This window comes from Cyprinus carpio, chromosome A1 (genome assembly GCF_018340385.1).
Source record: "Cyprinus carpio isolate SPL01 chromosome A1, ASM1834038v1, whole genome shotgun sequence".
NCBI lineage: Eukaryota > Metazoa > Chordata > Actinopteri > Cypriniformes > Cyprinidae > Cyprinus > Cyprinus carpio.
Genome location: NC_056572.1, coordinates 36964843 through 36987885, shown reverse-complemented (window position 1 = coordinate 36987885; position 23043 = coordinate 36964843). Strand labels below are relative to the sequence as shown.

The 23043-nt window shown below is 35.3% G+C and overlaps 1 protein-coding gene across 1 annotated transcript; it reads right to left on the bottom strand.

Annotated features, from left to right (window-relative positions):
- Positions 1 to 1766: 1766 nt before the first annotated feature.
- LOC109064266 (CMRF35-like molecule 1) lies at positions 1767 to 22726 on the bottom strand. Its single transcript, XM_042765069.1, has 5 exons — positions 22489 to 22726; positions 22018 to 22335; positions 8201 to 8509; positions 1980 to 2057; positions 1767 to 1893 (listed from the first exon to the last, which is right to left on the bottom strand). Exons 1-5 carry the CDS (start codon positions 22535 to 22537, stop codon positions 1856 to 1858), a joined length of 792 nt encoding a protein of 263 aa, XP_042621003.1. The 5' UTR covers positions 22538 to 22726; the 3' UTR covers positions 1767 to 1855.
- Between the last annotated feature and the right edge of the window lie 317 nt (positions 22727 to 23043).

The window sequence follows — 23043 nt, the reverse complement described above, 5'->3', positions numbered from 1 at the left end:
CTTGAATGGCTTAAAACACTTTAATATTTAAGCTGGCAAGGATGGGAAGAATGATAAACTTGAGGACATAAGCACATTGTATTTGCAGGTGAACATAAGTTTTCTTTCATACCATTACTGGTGAACTAGACAGTTTAATGCAAATATGTCTGAAAAGTCTGCCATATCAATAAAGAAGCCACATGAATGATATTATATGAAGCTTTTTTTGTTTGTTTGTTTACATCACGTTGCATCTCACTTATGAAAACAATGTTTGGCAAACCATGATCAAAACATCATGATTTAAACAGCTTGGTGTTTAATATTCATGTGATTATGGTGAAAACCAAGCACATCTGTGTGTTTATAAAGTAAAGAAATGCTTTTATTACTTCACTGGCTAATAGAGCGAGACAAACAAAATGATTTATGTCGCTGTGTGTTTGATTGATTGTTGCACCCTTTCTCTAAAAGCTATAATGTATTTGTATATGTAGCTATACAAAAAAAAAAAATTCTTTAAAACAGTTACATTAATCATGTTTTTTATATGTTTTTTAATTAAAGTGGAAGTCACTTTACTAAATACCGTTAATTTGTCTGACTGCTTAACTTCTCCTTTAAGAAGTGGGAGGGTCTTGTTCCACATACAATGGTTTTCTATGTAATCAGTGAGAGCACTGATGCATCATGGGTAGTGTAGTCTGTGTGCTTACTGATGTTTGGCTGACCGAGTTGAACTGTAGTATTTCCTGTTACTGTTGTTTCACTCTCTTTTTATTTAGTCAAGGACAGAGAATAACACCAGTGAAATGTGAGCGTGCTGCTTATGCGGTAAGAACATGAACACATATAAAAGAAGCACAACATGTTGTTTTACGGTGCTAAATTCCCTACACCTTCTACCTTATTTTACTTATTTTCAGGTTAGGTAAAGAAAATCAAGTCTGTCCTATCCCATAAGCATTTAAATTTTTATACTCACTAAAGAGGTCACAGAAGACTTCTCCGTGGTCTGTTCTGCTCAGATCTATAAATCAGAGTCTTCAGACAGGCAAGCTTCTTAGTTATGATTTAGTATAGTTATTTATATATATATATATATATATATATATATATATATATATTATATATATATATATATATATATATATATATATATATATATATATATATATATATAGGTTAAATACATTACAAATAAAATACTAATATGTAAAACAGACCTAAAAACAAAGATATATGATTTGAAACTCGGTTGTTTAGAGGGATCACTGGCAGGGCCGCCTGGCACCGGAGAAGCTGTCACACAGAACCAGCGTCTGATTTTCTTCATCGTTCTTCAGTCTTTTATAGTCAGCAGGTGGATTCCAGTGTCTTGTGATGTCATGAGGTCTGGAAATCCCCTAAGAAGATTCCTGTATAAAGTCTTCCATTTTCTCATTCTTCTTCTTCGAGACTTTCTTCTTAGATGCCTCCTTCACTGCGCTAATACATGTTTCATTCCTAGCTATATACCTATTGATACATGCTATAACATTTTCTTAATAAATGCTCAATACAATACAATTAGTTGTGTCTTTCTTAAACTATTTTCAATAAAATTAATACAATAATATGTGTGGTATCTTTCTAATAAACCAACACGTATAATAACTTGTAGTCACAATGAAAAGGTAATAAAGAAATAAAAATGGCAAACTTGCAATAGGACAATTGCTTATTTTCCTCAACAATGTACACACACAAACCGCTCTTATAATTTTATGAATATGAACATTTTCAATTCATATTTTCTGTTGAAGACACTTTCTTATCCAAAGCAACTTAAAGCACATTATAACAAAGAAGCAAATATCTGGGAACTGAAGCTTCAGTCTTCAACACAGATGTAGATTTCAGACACTGCATCTGCAGTAAGACATTAACACACATTTAAACTCACAGCAATCATCAAGAAATAAGAGTCATATAGAGTGACGGCCAGATGAACTGACCTGTTGATTTGTTCTGATCTGAGACTGTGATGCTGCTGGATTGTGGATTTGTTTCTGTTGTGCTGAAATATGATGGTTCTGCTGAAAAAAAAGACTTGATAGTTGAATCCTCAGTGGTCTTATTAACTGATGAATGACAGGAAAGATCAACCAAGTCATTTATTCAGATGAATTCACACTGATTTTCATTTCAATATCATATAATATTTCATGTAATCTCTGATGTAATGATGTATTTTATACTGAACACACTAAAGTCTAAACACACAATCAACTCAACAGTACAATATGAGTCAACTTACAACATTTAATCACATTTTCTATTACCATCTAATACAATTAATCACTTACCCTGTTTAACCAGCACCAGAATCTCTGAATAGACATCAGTTACAGTGCTCTCCACTCCACACCAGTACTGTCCCTCATCCGCTGGTCTCAGTTCAGTGATGGTGATGGTGAAAACTCTGGCCGTCGTGTTGTCACTCAGAGAGAATCTCTGGTCTTCAGCTGGAGACACTGATTTAACCATGATGATTCTGTTTCCATAGTTACACTCGCCTTTACACAAATACTTTGGATTTGATTCATATCCAGATTCATATGTGCATCTGATGTCAGCTCTCTCTCCTGTGTGTCCTGTGACTTTAACTGGAGCACCAACAACAACTGAAAACAGAAATATCATTATACAGAGCTGTTATGTGTGAGTAAGAGATATTATCAGCTTACATTCATAAATTTAAACGTTATTTTTAATTTATTTCATAAATTTAACTTTATTAATTTTCACAGTTATTTATTAATGTCTCACACACCTACCTAGTGCCTTTTGAATTAAAGCCAGAGTGGTAAATGTTACAGACATATCATGGAACTGTTCAGTCTATTATTGATTTTTATTTCCACTTCACTTTTATCCAAAGAGATAGAACTATTTGCACTGTATTTATCAATGTCACAATATTCATACAATACTATAATCCAGAAATAATTTAAAGGGGTCACTTGCAAGTCACAGCAGCACAAATTATGTGCCCAGCAACATCTGATTCAATTATTATGCTAATTAACAGTGAGTGGTGGTTTCAGACATTATAGTACTGGCTCTTATTCTGCCTGAAAGAATGAAAAGACTGAGCTGAAGGCAGAGTGATTCGACCAATCAGATGAAAGCAGCGTTTCAGCGCCGCCCACAAGTGCAATCAAATATTGAAGCCATAAACCGATTTGTAAACCTCAAATGAAAAAATGAGAAATCGAGCCAAAATCTCATTTTCCGTTTGTTAAACTAAACGGGAAAACGAATAAACTAGCCATTTTTCCATTTCTCGTTATTGCATTCCAAATAGGAAATGAAACGATCAAAATGTACACAGACCATCTTCACACTGACCTCTGATGGACAACATAGTCAAAGCAACATACACACTTCCACACATCTCTGTTGCATCACTGAGGCTCCAGGAAACAATACGATAATGACAAAGTGCTACTAAGACTTCATCATGACTGGTAATAATAGTGATTTAAGGGCATTTAAATTCTCAATTAAAGCTCATTTGTCAAATCAACACTGTTCTTTCCACAAACAGACAATGAAAGACACATTGGCCAACTTTTGAACAACTGGACCTTGCTGATAGATCTCGTATCTACATATGGCTGCAAAATCCATTTTCATTGATGACCATTCAACACATTTCCAGACAAATATGTATAACTGCACTATTTGCAAACATTTCATGATTTCATAATAGATGCCTGCTGTGTTTAAAACCCTCTGGGGTCTAGGGTGTTTTGGGGGCCTAGAGAAGTTTTGTCATGCCCTGATCTTTGTGTTTTTTTTCAGTTGCTTATAAACACATAAATGGCTAAAGTCTAATAACACTGTAATCAGCACAAACTGGGCTACAATAATATGTAGATAGCATGTATGTACATGATTGTGTTTTTGAGAAAGCTACGTTTATGCATGGTTAGTGAAAAACTAAAATTTTGAAGTCACTGAAATAAGGCAATAAAACACCTAGAGAACATTTGTTCACAAGACTTTTGAGAACAGATTTTGAAGCCTTGAGTTTTTGCTTCAAAATGATGTGAAAATCATCTTGTTTACTCATTCACAGAAAACAATATATTGATTTACATTTTTTAAGACACTTTTTGTGTAGGAAAGGTATATGCGAGAAGGTGTCAACTATCATGCCTAATGCTATTATTCACACCTGAGAAGACAAAGGCCCGCATAATGAGCTGCATAATGAGCCTTTCAGCCAGGTGTGTGACAGAGGGAAGAGTTACAAGAAAGACTCCGAGGACAAAATACATTTTTTAAAACTACATTATTAACATTATTATGATGTTACTGATACTAGTACACAATTACCACATAGCACACATATTATCAGTGATATTTACAGCTTACTTGATACATTTACACCTCAGAGGATCCCGGGTATAACACATTCAAAATACTTACACTAGAGTAGATATTTATGAACAGAAGCTTAGTCACATTCATAAACACAAGCATGCTTTGTATGTAGGCCTATACAATATATATAGTTATAAACATATTTGGCTATATTCGTGAACAGAGAATAATGAAAGTGAAAGTCGTGACATTTGCCAAGTATGGTAACCCATACTCAGAATTGGTGTTCTGCATTTAACCCATCCAAGTGCACACACACAGCAGTGAGAAGTGAACACACCCCCTGAGCAGTGGGCAGCTATATATCCAGCGCCCAAGGAGCAACTGGGGGTTCAGTGCCTTGCTCAAGGACACTTCAGCCATGGGTATTGAGGGAGGTTCATTCACTCCCCACCCACCTACAGCTCCTGCCAGCAACGAGACATTAGGCTAGCAACAATATATATTTTTTATATCATATTGCGGTTTATGTTATATAAAAAATAAAAAATAAAACATCCTGGCATGGATTCACTTGATTATACATTTAGTCAGGAATTATAGTTTGAAAAAAGTCTAACTAGTAAAATGTCTACAGGTCATGTGAAAACTAATACAAGTAGGATAATAAAAAAAAATACTTACTCATGTTTAGGATCTCTGCTGGATCATTTAATCCAAAGGTTCTTGAGGTGAATTCTTTCTTATTTGTCACACACTGTAAAACCCGACAAGTCACAGTAACTCAAACCGTTTGAGTAAACAGATATCCTTAAAAACCTGACAAGTTAGGTTTACTCAAACCGTTTGAGGAAACCGATTGCCTTAAACCATTTTAGTTTTAAAACTAATAGTTGTGAGTACTCTGAACTTAATTCAGTTGAGTTCACTGAAAGAAGATATAGATTGCAATTAAGTAATTAAGTGATTAATTGAGTGATAATTGTGAATTAGTGATGAACACCTGCTGTTAACAAACAGAATTACTGAAGAAAAGAGAGAAAGGAACTACAACTGACTTCAGACACAGCCTCACTAAAACCTGACAAGTTATGTTAACTCAAACCGTTTGAGGAAACCGATTGCCTTAAACCATTTAAGTTTTAAAACTAATAGTTGTGAGTACTCTGAACTTAATTCAGTTGAGTTCACTGAAAGAAGATATACATTGCAATTAAATAATTAAGTGATTAATTGAGTGATAATTGTGAATTAGTGATGAACAGCTGCTGTTAACAAACAGAATCACTGAAGAAAAGAGAAACACAAGAACTACAACTGACTTCAGACACAGCCTTAGATTAAATAAACTGAAATAAAAAATACATTAAATCTCTCAAGATCTGATTAAACAAAACCCCACAAACAGCATCACCAGCTCCACTTATTAATAACCAGACTGACTTTATTTCTGTCAGACGTCTACAGAAGATCTGATTGAGAATTAAGCTAAGGTTTAGATGTTGATTTATTGTTTCATTTGAAGTAACCATGTTAGAGATCAGTGTTTGCTTTAGTTGGGCTCTTGACCCTTGATCTTTATCTTAGTTTTTTCTTTGGCTGTTGTAACCATTTGTTGTAACTCAAAAGCCCAGAGAAAATATCATCAGGCGTTATACACACATTCACACTCTTAGAAGCTGCTTTTATCCAAAGCAACTTACAGTGCATTCAGGTTTGCATTTTTTTTTATCTAACCTGTACCTAGATGTTGGTTGTTATACTGTATATTGGTGATGACAATCATTGATTATAGAACTGTTTGGAGTCTAATCTCTGATGAAAAAGGTGATGTGTAATTAGTTGGATTGATTGCAGTAAAAGTGATTCTAAGAGCCAGTGGTTCTGTGATAATCAGTTAATATAAAGAACTTTCCAAACAGTTTTGGTTTTCTATGGTGTCATTTTATCACACACAGACATCAATAATCAGCATATGAACCTCAACAATGGTAACCATAAAAAAACAACAACAACAAAAAAACAATGCAGCAGAGCATGCTGGGAGCCATGGATGGGTTTTGTACTACAATAGTACCCAGCATGCATTGCAGCATGTTTTTTTTTTTTTTTTTCGTAACCATTGTTGAGGTTCATATTCTGATTATTGATGTCTGCGTTTGACTAATTGACACCATAGAAGACCAACGTAAACTGTTTGGAAAGTTCTTTATATTAACTGGTTATGAAAGAACCACTGACTTTTTTAATGGCTTTCATTATAATCAACTGAACTAACTATAAAACACCTATTTACTCAGATTTTGAACTCTGAACAGCTCCATAATTGATGATTATCATCACCAATATGCTGTATAACAACCAATACCTGATCATATTTTCTCTGGGTTATTTGAGTTATAACAAACATGTTTCAAAAACACATGGTTACAACGTCCAAAAAAAAAAAAAAAATATCTATGACAGGAGTTAGGTGTAATGAACTAAACTAAAGCAAACAGTGATCTCTAACATGGTTACTTCAAATGAAACAATAAATCAACATCTAAACCTTAGTTAATTCTCAATCAGATCTTCTGTAGACGTCTGACAGAAATAAAGTCAGTCTGGTTATTAATAAGTGGAGCTGGTGATGCTGTTTGTTAACAGCAGCTGTTCATCACTAAAGCTCAATCAGCACTTAATTAATCACTTAATTACATAATTGCAAAGTTTTAAAACTTACATGGTTTAAGTAAAGGCAATCTGTTTACTCAAACGGTTTGAGTTACTGTGACTTGTCAGGTTTTACAGTGCAGCAAGTCTTTTCTGCTGTGAATTCAGTCTCATACCTCTCAGCGCGAAGCGAAAAGTAAAATGTAAAAAAATCTCGCTGCTTTGTTAGTTATTATGGGGCGTTTATCCGCCGCGAGCTTTATGATTAGAATCTCAAAAGCGCGTTTAGCGCGGGGGCGTGGTCGCATTAGATATAATGAAGGGAGCCGTGAAAGACTGGACATCGCATTGTTTTCATATGGATTACTTTATCACAGAATATTTGTTTTGAGCAGCACTTGTTTAGTTTAAAAGTAGACATGTCAGGCTTTCTATAGATATCTCTCTCATGTCTCTGTGTTGAGTATTCACTGAGTTACAGTTCATTTTAATGACGCGTTTGTAACTGAAGATCAGCGCAGACAAAGGCTGCAGACAGCACTCCTTGTTTGTTATCTTTATTTTATAAATGCACAAAGTTTTGTTGTTATCATGTGTGTATACAAATTAAATTAGACCCTTTACAGATTCGACTGATGTATTGCTCTTATCTGTACAATCAAAACTGGAAGTGTAATTTAAGTTCTTTTTGGTGTTATCAGAAGATGCCTCAAAACGCGTATCCACGTTAGTCGGCCCCAGAGGGTTAATGTCACAGCTCAGTCAAGCTTTGATAGGGTTGGTTTCCTTGTGATTTCATCAGTCAATTCGTGGCGTGATGATGTCATTGTCCTCTGATTAGCCACGTTCTAATTAGTGAACATCACTCTTTACAGACAGTGATCATATTTACAGCCATTTTACATTTATTAGACTTTGAAGATCAACATATCAGTTATTCTGACAGACAGACCATACATTTAATTTAAAAATGCACAGTATCATCCATTTAATCTGTTTTTAGTTCTGTTTTGTGTTGTGTGAACAGAATCTCTTGACTGTGTTAACATCACTGTGATGCACAGACACACTAGTGACTTATTGCTGTATTTTATACTCAACACATTCATATCTAAGCAAACAATTTTAAGATTTAATGACTAATTGATCACTCTAATTTTTACAACAGCTAATAAAATGAATCACTTACCCTGTTTAACCAGCAACACAATCTCTGAATAGACATCAGCACTTAAACTCCTCTCCACTCCACACCAGTACTGTCCCTCATCCGCTAGTCTCAGGTCAGTGATGCTGACGGTGAAAACTCTGGCCGTCTTGTTGTCAGTCAGAGAGAATCTCTCGTCTTCAGCTGGAGATCCTGATTTAACCACGATGACTTTACACTCGCCTTTACACAAATACTTTGGATTTGATTCATATCCAGATTCATATGTGCATCTGATGTTAAATCTCTCTCCTCTGTATCCTGTGACTATAACTGGAGCACCACCACCAACTGAAAACAGAAATATCATTATACAGAGCTGATATGTGTGAGCAAGAAATATTATCAGACCAGAATAATAACACATATGAGACTGATGATCAGATTTTGGACTCTGAACAGTTTCATAGTTGATGATTGTCATCACCAATATGCTGTATAACAACCAATACCTGATAATATTTTCCATGGGTTTTTGAGTTATAACAAACATGTTTCAAAAACACATGGCTACAACAACCAGAAAAAGAAAACTAAGACAGAAGTCAAGGGTGAAGAGCCCAACTAAAGCAAACACTGATCTCTAACATGGTTACTTTAAATGAAACAATAAATCAACATCTAAACCTTAGTTCATTCTCAATCAGATCTTCTGTAGACGTCTGACAGAAATAAAGTCAGTCTGGTTATTAATAAGTGGAGCTGGTGATGCTGTTTGTTAACAGCAGCTGTTCATCACTAAAGCTTAATCAGCACTTAATTAATCACTTGATTACATAATTGCAAAGTTTTAAAACTTACATGGTTTAAGTAAAGGCAATCTGTTTACTCAAACGGTTTGAGTTACTGTGACTTGTCAGGTTTTACAGTGTGACGAGAACTAATGGAGATCATGGAGAAGCCTTCAATCATCGCGGGTTTTCTTTCCACACATGCGCAGATTCCTCGCTTTAAATTGTATGTGATTTTTTAAAATTTGCTTCAAGTACTTTATTAATTCGAGTAAATATGCTAGATAATCACAAGTCAAATTTACTTCTCTGTTGGATGTATAATATTTACAAGAAAATATTGAGTATATATTTAGATTTTACTTAATATTCAGGAGTTTTTAATTTTACTAATATATTTTTAGTAAAGATGCATGATTTTTCCTGTTTTATTTACTGAGCCATAAAATCATTTTTTACAGTGTACGCTGTTAATCCCGACAAGTAACTTAACTCAAACCGTTTGAGTAAACAGATATCCTTAAAAACCTGACAAGTTAGGATTACTCAAACTGTTTGAGGAAACCGATTGCCTTAAACCATTTAAGTTTTAAAACAACACACTGTAAAACCCGACAAGTAACGTAACTCAAACCTTTTGTGTAAACAAATATCCTTAAAAATATGACAAGTTGGGTTTACTCAAACCGTTTGAGGAAACCGATTGCCTTAAACCATTTAAGTTTTAAAACTAATAGTTGTGAGTACTCTGAACTTAATTCAGTTGAGTTCACTGAAAGAAGATATACATTGCAATTAAATAATTAAGTGATTAATTGAGTGATAATTGTGAATTAGTGATGAACAGCTGCTGTTAACAAACAGAATTACTGAAGAAAAGAGAAACACAAGAACTACAACTGACTTCAGACCAGAGGTGGAGAGTCCAGGGGTCAGAAAGTAAAAGTCCTGCCATATGTTTATTCCACCCATGAACTCAGCAGCTGATTTCACCAGAGGAGGAATCAAGTCATTCCTTCCAAGTCACAAACAAGTCTCAAGTCAAATCCCTAGTCCTCAAAGAGTTAAAGTTAATGAGATAATTAAGTTACTAATTAAATGATGATTGTGCATTAGTGATGAACACCTGTTGTTGTTGTAAATTACAGAGGATCAGATGTTAATGTTTTATTGGGTTAAAATGATGCCACCATCATGGAGATCAGTGTTTGATTTAGTTGTGCTCTTGACCCTTGACTTGTTGTACTAGTAGTGATGGGAAGTTCGGCTCTTTTCAGAGAGCCGGCTCTTTTGGCTCAGCTCCCAAAGAAGAGCCGGCTCTTTCGACTCCTGAACGGCTCTTAATTTAGGATTTTTTGTAGGCCTTTATTTTACCATAACTTTGCAAAAAATTAATGGTTTGCGTGTTGAAAACCCTTTCATGTGCAGTGTTTTTATGAGAATCCTTATAGTTGCCTAATTTTGTGCATTTATTTTGTTACAAAACCATTCTTTTGTTTGTTTTGTTTAATATTTTAATTAAACATTTTATTGCACAAATTAACAACAAAACAGCAAATAAATCCACAGAACAGAACTAGAACCAAACTCAAGCAAACAGTATTAATGTCCTCAGTGAAGATTGGCATTCAAAAAAATCAGATGCCTCAGCTTTCTTCTTTCTGTAATTATCTCATAGACTGTATAAAAATATGGACGTAGTGTCTGTGACGTCACCCATAGACCAAAATCATTTTTTGAACCAGGCTGTAAACGTTTTTTTTCTGCTGTAAAGTTGGGCATTTTAACATGGAGTGTCTATGGGATTGACTCCCTTTTGCAGCCAGCCTCTAGCGGCCAGTCGATGAATTGCAGTTTTAGTCACTTCCTTATTGGCTTCACGAGAGAGAGCGGGAGGTTGCCGCTCGGATTATCTGCCCTGTTTCACCCCCCCTCTCTGTTTTTACATAATGGTATGATCCCATATCCTCACATCTGATTGGCCGCGATGCGATTGCTGACCAATCAAAACAAAGTTCTGCCTTGAGGTAAGCAGCGAAAGGAAAAAAAACTGGGAGCCGGCTCTCACTCGATGCGAGCCGGCTCTTCTGATTCCCTACAAAGCATCGGCTCTCAGAGCCGCATCTTTTGCGCATGACACATCACTATGTACTAGATCTTTCTCTGTAGTTCTATATGTGGGGTTGTAGAGAAAAGAGATATGCATTAAACAGATAGTCACAGTGAGCTGAAGTGATTGTGTTCAAAATAGTGTTTGTTTTTTTTCATAAGTTTAGGTTTTGAATAATCATCCCAGTGAAACTACAGCATGCAAAAAAAATAAATTTTAAATCTGCATAACACATACAGAAATTTGAACTCCAGTGCTTTTTAGACACACACAGATATCAAGAACCAGCATGTGAATCTCTACAATGGTGAAAATCAACAAAATGCTTCATGTTGCAATACATGAAAAACTCCCATAATGCACTGCAGTATGAATAATTATTTGTCACCACTGTTGAGGATCATATGATAAATGTTCATGGCTAAATGCCTAATTCTAAACAAGTTTTTTTTCTCTTAATATTGAAGTATTATGGTGGCAATGTATAATGATATTTCACTCTTTTTTTAAAGAACAATAAAGAAATTCAAATCAAGATCATACAGTCATCAAAAGCATAAGTTACCTGCTAGTTCAAGATTTGCTTCAGCATTGCACAAACGCTTGCTATAAAACAGTAACGCATTTGCTTAGAAGCAAATTTATCAAAACTGTTCAAAGGCTCAAGAGTCCAACTGTAGCAAATACTGACCACAATTATGGTGGGAAAGTTTTTTTTTTCTCCTTTCAATTGGTTTCATCCAAGGCTGTGCTTAAAGTCAGTTGTAGTTCTTGTGTTTCTCTTTTCTTCAGTGATGTTGATTGTTAACAGCAGGTGTTCATCACTAATGCACAATCATCATTTAATTAGTCACTTAATTATTTCATTAACTTTAACTCTTTGAGGACTTGGGATTTGACTTGAGACTCGTTTGTGACTTGGAAGGAATGACTTGATTCCTCCTCTGGTGAAATCAGCTGCTGAGTTCATTGGTGGAATAAACATATGGCAGGACTTTTACTTTCTGACCCCTGGACTCTCCACCTCTGCTTCAGACACAGCCTTAGATAAAATAAACTGAAATAAAATACATTAAATCTCTCAAGATCTGATTAAACAACCCCACAAACAGCATCACCAGCTCCACTTATTAATAACCAGACTGACTTTATTTCTGTCAGACGTCTACAGAAGATCTGATTGAGAATTAACTAAGGTTTAGATGTTGATTTATGTTTTCATTTGAAGTAATCATGTTAGAGATCAGTGTTTGCTTTAGTTGGGCTCTTGACCCTTGATTTCTGTCTTAGTTTTTTCTTTGGCTGTTGTAACCATTTGTTGTAACTCAAAAGCCCAAAGAAAACATCTTCAGTTGTTATACACACACTCACACTCTTAGAAGCTGCTTTTATCCAAAGCAACTTATAGTTCATTCAGGTTACCATTTTTTTTTTATCTAACCTGTACCGAGCTGTTGGTTGTTATACTGTATATTGGTGATGATAATCATTGATTGAAATGTTTGGAATCTAATCTCTGATGAAATAGGTGTTGCGTAATTAGTTGGATTGATCACAGTAAAACTGATTCTAAGAGCCAGTGGTTCTGTGATAATCAGTTAATATAAAGAACTTTCCAAACAGCTTGATTTTCTGTGATGTTACTTAGTCACACACACACATCAATAATCAGCATGTGAACCTCAACAATGGTGACCATAAAAAAAAAACAAAAAAACAATGCAGCAGAGCATGCTGGGAGCCATGGATGAGTTTTGTACTACAATAGTACCCAGCATGCAAGCATGCATTGCAGCATTTTTTTTTTTTTCTTGTAACCATTGTTGAGGTTCATATTCTGATTATTGATGTCTGTGTGTGACTAATTGACACCATAGAAGACCAAACTGTTTGGAAAATCTTTTTTATTAACTGATTATGAAAGAACCACTGACTTTTTGAATGGCTTTCATTGTAATCAACTGAATTGACTATAAAACACCTAAGATTTTGAACTGTGAACAGCTTCATAATTGATGATTAGCATCACCAATATGCTGTATAACAACCAATACCTGATCATATTTTCTCTGGGTTATTTGAGTTATAACAAACATGTTTCAAAAACACATGGTTACAACGTCCAAAAAAAAAATAATCTAAGACAGAAATCAAGGGTCAAGAGCCCAACTTAAGCAAACACTGATCTCTAACATGGTTACTTCAAATGAAGCAATAAATCAACATCTAAACCTTAGTTAATTCTCAATCAGATCTTCTGTAGACGTCTGACAGAAATAAAGTCAGTCTGGTTATTAATAAGTGGAGCTGGTGATGCTGTTTGTTAACAGCAGCTGTTCATCACTAAAGCTCAATCAGCACTTAATTAATCACTTGATTACATAATTGCAAAGTTTTAAAACTTACATGGTTTAAGTAAAGACAATCTGTTTACTCAAACGGTTTGAGTTACTGTGACTTGTCAGGTTTTACAGTGTAAGAGTTATATGCTTAGGATAAGTTTATCTGGTTTAGATTGTTTCATTTTTCAGACAATTGCTTTTTAATATTGATATAACATAGCTTGATGTTAATCTCGAGTTGTTACAATGATAAGTTGTTATTATTATTCATGTTTAATAAAGGCTGGCTGGTTGCGTCACTTCTCTGTCGGTCTGAGTGCGCGTGTATGTTGAGTGTCGAACGCACATGCACCAATGCCGAGAAAAAATAGTCCCTTTTTGGGCTGCAGCATCAGACCCAATTTGGTCTTAATCCGGCCCTGGTTATGAACAAAGTAATTTCTGTTTTGTCAGTAACATGCAGCAGCCGTGAAAATATAAGATTATTTTATTTATTTTTATTATTATTAGCTATTATTTTATCTTGTAAGCACCGCTAGCAAATAATCTGCAAGATTAACAACCCGATCTCACGGCAATTCGTACACAGCAAAATCCCCAGTGTTAATTTAACACTCTGAGTGTGGACTCATATAAACACCGAAGTAGTGTTAAAAGTAACACTGAAGCAGTGTTAAAGTTAATGAGATAATTAGGTGATTAATTGAGTGATGATTGACCATTATTGAAGACACCTGATGCTAACAAGCAGACTCACTAAACGAGGGAAAATCACAATTTTGCTTGTCACCATTATAGTGGTCAGTGTTTGCTTTAGTTGGGATCTTGAACCTTGACTTTTTAACATTAAATTTTGTTTGGCTGATATAACTGAGTTATAACAGACAGATAAGCCGAGAGTGAAAGTCATCAGGGTGGTGATGATTATGTGTTTAATGTAATCATTATGTGACTTGAATCACTGAACTCATTCAGAGTCTTTTCTCTGAGTTATAGTTCCTTGATAGAATATAACAACTTTTGATGCCACAGTGAAAAAGTCTGTATCTGTTATACATTTTGTAAGGGTCCCTTGCAAACTTTTTCTGATTTCTTTTTCAAGATTCATTATTTTAGGCACACACAGAAATCAAGAATCAGTGTATGAATCTCAACAACGGTGACAAACAGCATATTCAGATAAACAGATCAACTCTGAACGTTACAAAACTAAATACTAAAAAGTCACATAAAAACGGCAAAAATGATGCAGTTTTTATTGGCTATAACATGCTTTTTTGATGGTCACCATTGGTTGTGATGCTCACGCTGATTCTTGATGTCTGTGTGTCTAAATAAAAACTTTTTTATTTATTATGTAGCTGTAACTTTTAAAAACATCTGTCTGATTAGGCCAAAATGCAAGGTCTTGTGTTTTTCATTTAACTTATGTAACAAATAAAGACAATCCAACTCAAGTATCCAGACCCAAAACACAACCAACAACACATGATCACATTTCCTCTGGTTTGTTTGTCTGTTATAACTCAGTTACCACAGCCACACAAAACCTAGAGTTAACCACGTAAGGGTCAAGATCCCAACTAAAGCTAATACTGACCACTATAATGGTGACACACAAATTGTGATTGTATTCTTTGGTGATTCTGTTTGTTAAAATCAGGTGTCTTCAATAATAGTCAATCATCACTCAATCAAACACCCAATCATCTCATTAACTTCAACACTGCTTCAGTGTTACTTTTAACACTGCTTAGGTGTTTATATGAGTCCACACTCAGAGTGTTAAATTAACACTGGGGATTTTGCTGTGTACATATTTTACAAGGTGGTTTATTCGTACGAATTCGTACGACCACACTCGATTTGCCAAATTGTCTGCTCTTATCACGGACAGCAACAACAATAACAGATAAAATAATAATAATAATAGCCACAGTAGTGGAACCTGTAGTAGTCGTAGGCTAACACAGTGCAAGCCAAGTTGATTAAAATAGAATTTCTGATCGGGACAATAAAGGTCAAGCACATGAAGCAAAATATTGAAGAAAAAATAATAGGCGATAATATGATTGTTTAAAGTTAACAAATAAAGCAAATCAAACAGATAAAAATGTGGATGAAAGAGCAATACTGGCAATTAGCACAAAACCTCTGAGAAATTGGAGCACCAACTTGTAAAAGTGCTGAAGGTCAACATAACTACAATGCGTTCTTTGATTCACGGTCTTATTGTGCCCTCTAGTGGCTCATACTGAACTTAACACAAGCCTTAACATAATGAGACTTATGTCGAAATAACGACTTAATAAGTCGAAATAACGAGTTATTATGTCAAAATAACGAGTTATTATGTCGAAATAACGACTTAATAAGTCGAAATATCGAGTTATTATGTCGAAATAGCGACTGAATAAGTCGAAATAACGACTTAAGTCGAAATAACGAGATATTATGTCAAAATAACGACTTAATTAGTCGAAATAATGACTTAAGTCGAAATAACGACTTAAGTCGAAATAACGAGTTATGTCGAAATAACGAGTTATTATGTCGAAATAACGACTTAATAAATCGAAATAACGAGATAAGTTTCCTTTTTTTTTTCTCCACCATGCGGTTCAGGGCTTCCGTACAAGCTTGTAACCTACACTGTAAAACCTGACAAGTCACAGTAACTCAGACCGTTTGAGTAAACAGATTGCCTTTACTTAAACCATGTAAGTTTTAAAACTTTGCAATTATGTAATCAAGTGATTAATTAAGTGCTGATTGAGCTTTAGTGATGAACAGCTGCTGTTAACAAACAGCATCACCAGCTCCACTTATTAATAACCAGACTGACTTTATTTCTGTCAGATGTCTACAGAAGATCTTATTGAGAATTAACTAAGGTTTAGATGTTGATTTATTGTTTCATTTGAAGTAACCATGTTAGAGATCAGTGTTTGCTTTAGATGGCTCTTGACCCTTGACTTCTGTCTTTTTTTTTTTTTTTTTTCTGGTTGTTGTAACCATGTGTTTTTGAAACATGTTTGTTATAACTTAAAAACCCATGGAAAATATGATCAGGTATTGGTTGTTGTACAGCATATTGGTGATGACAATCATCAATTATGAAGCTGTTCAGAGTCAAAAAAGCTGATTAAATAGGTGTTGTATAATTAGTTCAGTTGATTACAATGAAAGCCATTTGAAGAGCCAGTGGTTGTATTATAATCAGTTAATATAAAGACTTTCCAAACAGTTTAGTCTTCTATGGCAGCAAGTAGTCACACACAGACATCAATAATCAGAATATGAACCTCAACAATGGTGACGAAAAAAAAAAACATGCTGCAATGCATACTGGGTACTATTGTAGTACAAAACTCATCCATGGCCCCCAGTATGCTCTGCTGCATTTTTTTTGAGAAGGGTATAACTGCAGCCTGGAGATCTCCAAATGGGGGCGGGAACTCCAAAACGGGGTGGGAGCTCCAAAATAGGGCGTGGCTTCCTCCCATTGACAGACAGGCACATGACACGCAAGCGCAATTTTTCCCCCCAATCAACTTAAGTGCAAACGCCGCCCCATAACTGATTCTAAAGATTTTTATTGGTTGTGTCAATTAAAGTGTTGTTTCCTACACTATGCGATATGAGATCATTCCATAACTCCCCAACTGGACCTCGCCGGACAATTGCACCTTTTTAGTTACACCCAGCGTCACTACCCCGTTCTACCCTGCAAATTTCGAGCCCCAGGATGCCCCCGTTGGTCCGTGTACGTTTTGATAGTTTGTTTTTTCGTTTGAAACAGAAAACAAAATAAAGAGAAACCACCTGTTTTTCGTTTGTCGTTTCAAACCAAAAACAAAAAAAACGGTAAAAAAAGAGCCGTTCTCCCATTTTTTGGTTCTGAATCCAAAAACGAAAAATGACAAAACCAAAATCAAATAACGGTCCGATTTTGGTTTTTTGAAATTCCTTTTTCCATTTTTTCGTTTGAAGATCTACATTGAAATACAGACAGGTTGTCCACGTGACCCGGAAGTAATAGTAAACATGGCACTGTGTCTGCTTTGTGCGAGCTACTGTCATGGAGATATTAATTTATGTTCTGTAATTAAAACACTTCCCATTATTTTCATTACAACTGTGCTTTAAAAAATCACGTTTCTTAGCACAGCTGCTTAAGGCATTAGCCTACTCAATAAAATGCTCTTTCTCCTCATGTTTGATTGTCTGATTTACATGTGCTATTATACTGCGTGAAGTTTTAGGAGTTGACTGTAACACTCACAAATTTAAAAACATGTCTCACATATAGGCCTTCAGTCCAGTGGGGTGTGTGGTTCTAGTGTGTATAATAGACAACAAGCAGTATGTCGTGCAAAGTGAACATAATTTATTTTATTAAAAATATTTATATTAATTTATTATTTGCATAAAATAACATAAAATGAATACAAAAAAAAAGGAGTTCTGCAAGTGAGAATAATAGAAAATAAAATTGAGCAATTTATTAATTGCATAAAATAACATAACAGATGAACATAACCAAACTTAACCATTTAACTTAACTTAAAACCTAAACCTAAAATAAAAACTAACTAAAGCAATCCCCTAACTAATAGTGTCCTTCAAAACATTCACAATCTCCCCCATCCCTGTAATTTCAAATTTTTTTCTTGGAACATCTCGTCCCTGCATTTTGGGCAGTGCGGCGAGGTAGTTGCCCACTGCTCAACGCAGACCCGGCATCCAACGAGGCTGCGGCAGCACGGTGCCACAACTGGGTTTTCCATCACATCTGCAAGATTCTGAATATTCTTCAACAAATATTTCAACAGTTGTCTCAAGCAATTTTCATCTGTCTCATTTCACTTGTTAGTGTTACAGTGTGTTAATAGTTATATATTCCCATTGCCTGCAATAATTACATTTTAATAAAAATTGTAGTCATAGTAATGATATGTCTAAACATTCCCTTGTATCCCCTATATATCTCTGGTGTCATAAGCCTCTTGTTCTATATTGTATGACAGTAACATCCATATTTTTTTTCCTGCTGGTTACATCTTCACTGAAGCTACATCACACTTATATTGATACAAATATTAAAATCCAATATGCCATTGTTTTATAGCTGCAGGATTACATTAAACATAAATTGTTTTGGCACATTTCCCTGTAATTAAGCAGTACATATTTGTTTTCTTCTGAAACCCTGGGTTCTGTAAAGGCAAAATAAAAAAAAAAAACAAAATAAAATGAACAACAATAAATACATCTTTATCAGTAATCTTGATTTAAAAACAGTTACCAAAGACACCATACAGTCAGTCATTTAATACTACTGCCACCTGCTGGTAGAAAGGGGGGAACAGTTGTCCATTACGGTGGAAACCCACATTAAATATAAATGTAATTATATAATATAGCGCTAACAGTAAACAACTCTGCACACACAATAAGTACTTAGGTTAACCTATATTACCAACTGTATTGAGCCAAACAATGCGCTCATTAAACGTGACTGGTGATGTCTGGATAGGCACGATATTAAATAGCTGTAATAAACTACTGTTGCTAACATATTTATTCCTGTCCAGGTTTATATAGGCTATTTATTAATTGATTTTTTCTTCTTCTAACATTACTCTGGTATAACGTTAGCGCTGCATATTATGACCGTTCTAAAAGCTTGGGCTTTTATTTTGATAGGCCATATTTACTATTACTTCCGGGTCACGTGGCCAACCTGTCTGTATTTCAATGTAGATCTTCAAACGAAAAAATGGAAAAAGGAATTTCCAAAAACCAAATCGGACCGTTATTTGATTTTGGTTTTGTCATTGTTTTCGTTTTTGGATTCAGAACCAAAAACGGGAGAACGGCTCTCTTTTTTTTTAAACCGTTTCTTTGTTTTTGGTTTGAAACGACAAACGAAAAACAGGTGGTTTCTCGTTTGTTTTGTTTTCTGTTTCAAACGAAAAAACAAACTATCAAAACGTACACGGACCCCCCGTTGCTGAGAAAAAAGTGTTAGAGCTGCGCTGGGACGGCTCGCGGGAGACCTCGTGGGTGATTCACGTTTATATCATTAAGTAGAGGTTCAAACTCCAGTCCGAACATCACTGGCCACAAGCTTTGGGGTTGCTCTCACAGAGAATATTTATTTATATAGCATATTTTATTTTATGAAAATAAAATGAACTAGAATCAATGCTTAATTTATAAAATTTTATTTTGAAATGTAAGTCAATAACAATTGGCTGGAGCCAGAGCCAATGGTGAAAGTCTTTGCGCGAGGAGACCCCACCCCATTTTGGAGGTTCTGCCCAATTTTGGAGTTCACTCCCCATTTTGGAGATCTCCGGCCTGCAGTTATATCTACTTGATTTTTTTGTTTGTTTGTTTGTTTTTTTATTTTTTATGGTCACCATTGTTGGGGTTTATATTTTGATTATTGATGTCTGTGTGTGACTAAGTGACACCATAGAAAACCAAACTGTTTGGAAAGCTCTTTATATTAACTGATTATCACAGAACCACTGGCTCTTAGAATCACTTTTACTGTAATCAATCCAACTAATTACCCAACACCTATTTCATCAGAGATTAGACTCCAAACAGTTCAATAATCAATGATTATCATCACCAATATACAGTATAACAACCAACATCTACGCACAAAAAACGTTAACCTGAATGCACTGTAAGTTGCTTTGGATAAAAGCAGTTTCTAATAGTGTGAGTGTGTGTATAACGCCTGATGATATTTTCTCTGGGCTTTTGAGTTACAACAAGTGGTTACAACAACCAAAGAAAAAACTAAGACAAAAGTCAAGGGTCAAGAGCACAACTAAAGCAAACACTGATCTCTAACATGGTTACTTTAAATGAAAACATAAATCAACATCTAAACCTTAGTTAATTCTCAATCAGATCTTCTGTAGACGTCTGACAGAAATAAAGTCAGTCTGGTTATTAATAAGTGGAGCTGGTGATGCTGTTTGTGGGGTTGTTTAATCAGATCTTGAGAGATTTAATGTATTTTATTTCAGTTTTTTTTTTATCTAAGGCTGTGTCTGAAGTCAGCTGTAGTTCTTGTGTTTCTCTTTTCTTCAGTAATTCTGTTTGTTAACAGCAGCTGTTCATCACTAATGCTCAATTATCACTCAATTAATCACTTAATTATTTAATTGCAGTGTATATCTTCTTTCAGTGAACTCAACTGAATTAAGTTCAGAGTACTTACAACTATTAGTTTTAAAACTTAAATGGTTTAAGGCAATCGGTTTCCTCAAACGGTTTGAGTAAACCTAACTTGTCAGGTTTTTAAGGATATCTGTTTACTCAAACGGTTTGAGTTACGGTACTTACCGAGTTTTACAGTGTATATGTATGTCTGGACTATGTTTCTACTTTCTGTACTGGAAGCTCCTGACACCAAGACGAATTCCTTCTGCATGTAAACACATGGCGATAAAGCTCTTTATGATTCTGATGAAAATGCAAACTCAATCTCTGACAGCAGGTGGCGCTCACAGAACACTGGCGTTTCCTGAGTTACTGCTGCACTCAGCGCTGCGCTAATTAACACTCCTTTAATGTGTATTTTAACGACGGTAAGAGGAAAAAGAAAATGCTATCAAAACTTTTCGGAAGACAGTCAGTTCTCCTCAGAAATACATCCATATTCACCCCACCCTAATTCCATAATTATGGTTTTCTTTCAGTATTTCAATGAGTTTGTTCTGTCTGGTACAGTATTTTCTCTGCTTGCGTGACTATTCTCTCCTCTCTGTGTCCGTCTTCAGTGCATCTGTCTTAAAGATAATATATCATGATGATCACTAAGTTTGTGTTAGCAAATTGCATCCTGTCAGGAATAACCTGCCCGCGCTGTTTTTGATTACTGTCAGTTATGCTGGCGTTGCCAGATACTGAAAAAAAAATAAATCTAAAAATAAATAAACCGCAATGAGTCCAAATCTTGAGTTATGGAATTAATATAAAGATATCGCTGTCCCTAACTTGCAAAGTCCTTCCAAAGTAACTTCCTAAATTAAGTGAAAAAAACATGGACGCTTATAATGCGTATATCTGGCAACATGACTGAGGCTGAGCCCGTGTCCTCAATCACAACTCGCTCAAGGGACGAGGCCATATAACCTTTTTACGATGATAATATTTATTTATTTTTTAAAACCCAGATAGCTTGCTTAAATACTTCTGCGGCCGCCTCATCTACCTCAGCCATGCTGATCAAGACCTGTCCCGGTGACCCTGATCGCGCCAAACCTGCCTTCCGTTTCTACTATACTCCTTCCGTTTCTACTATACTCTCTCACACACATACATACAGTACATTCTTCTCTTACATACATATTTTCTTCAGACATACATACATTCTATATATGTATATGTGTATGTGAAAGGAGAATGTAAGTGTGTGAGAGTGCCAGAATGAATTATGGCTTGTATGGCCCCTCATACACAGACACACTGGTGGCTTATTGCTGTATTTTATACTCAACACATTCATATCTGAGCAAACAACTTTAAGATTTAATGACTAATTGATCACTCTAATTTTTACAACAGCTAATAAAATGAATCACTTACCCTGTTTAACCAGCAACACAATCTCTGAATAGACATCAGTTCCAGTCCTCTTCACTCCACACCAGTACTGTCCCTCATCCTCTAGTCTCAGATCAGTGATGGTGACGGTGAAAACTCTGGCCGTCCTGTCGTCACTCAGAGAGAATCTCTGGTCTTCAGCTGGAGATCCTGATTTAACCATGATGACTTTATTTACAATGTTACAATCGCCTTTACACAAATACTTTGAATTTGATTCATATCCAGATTCATATGTGCAACTGATGTTAAATCTCTCTCCTGTGTGTCCTGTGACTGTAACTAGAGCACCAACAACAACTGAAAACAGAAATATCATTATACAGAGCTGTTATGTGTGAGTAAGAGATATTATCAGACCAGACAAATATAATAATAGTCATCATGCAATAACAGTCAAATCAATAGAACATGTCAAATTCTGTACAAAATCCCTCAGAGTCTCAAATTCACCTGTATAGATGCTGGAAAAGATGAGCAGAACGACACACATTCTGAACATTTTACATGCGTTTGCTTAAATATAAGACAAAAACTCTGTGTCTGCGAGTGTTATGGTCTTTCTCTTCCGTACTGAGTGAAAAAGTATGCTGCGTCTGCAACTATATTTAACATTTCCTTCCCCTTTCCATATCGCTGACCACATCAGCTCTACAGGAAATCTTCAGAGAGCACATTATTGACTGACAAACAGCACACAATCTGCTTATATTACTAATCTAAACAGATTCATAGATGATGAGACAGGTTAAAGAGCAGGTCATATGGGTTTTTGAAAAATATCTCTTTTGCAATTTATAACGTAGCTATCCTTAAATGAAAACAATCTGCAAAGTTTTTAATTAAAAAAGTGCATGATGAATAACAATATTATCTCTCAAAAGAGAGAGTCGACTCAGAGTCGGCTTAACGAGTCGTTATATTTTCGACTCTTTTGCCTGTTACCGGTGTACGTCACTGGGTAAACCATGAGAGGTGGATAGTCCAGGGGTCAGAAAGTAAAAGTCC

Excerpts from the sequence above, each read along its gene's own strand:
- LOC109064266 (XM_042765069.1), bottom strand. The coding sequence starts at position 22,537 with ATGTTCAGAATGTGTGTCGTTCTGCTCATCTTTTCCAGCATCTATACA. Across the intron at positions 22,336-22,488 it reads CTTTTCCAGCATCTATACAG|TTGTTGTTGGTGCTCTAGTT; the intron begins GTGAATTTGAGA and ends TTCTGTTTTCAG. Across the intron at positions 2,058-8,200 it reads TGTGTTGCTGGTTAAACAGG|AACCATCATATTTCAGCACA; the intron begins GTAAGTGATTCA and ends TTTTTTCAGCAG.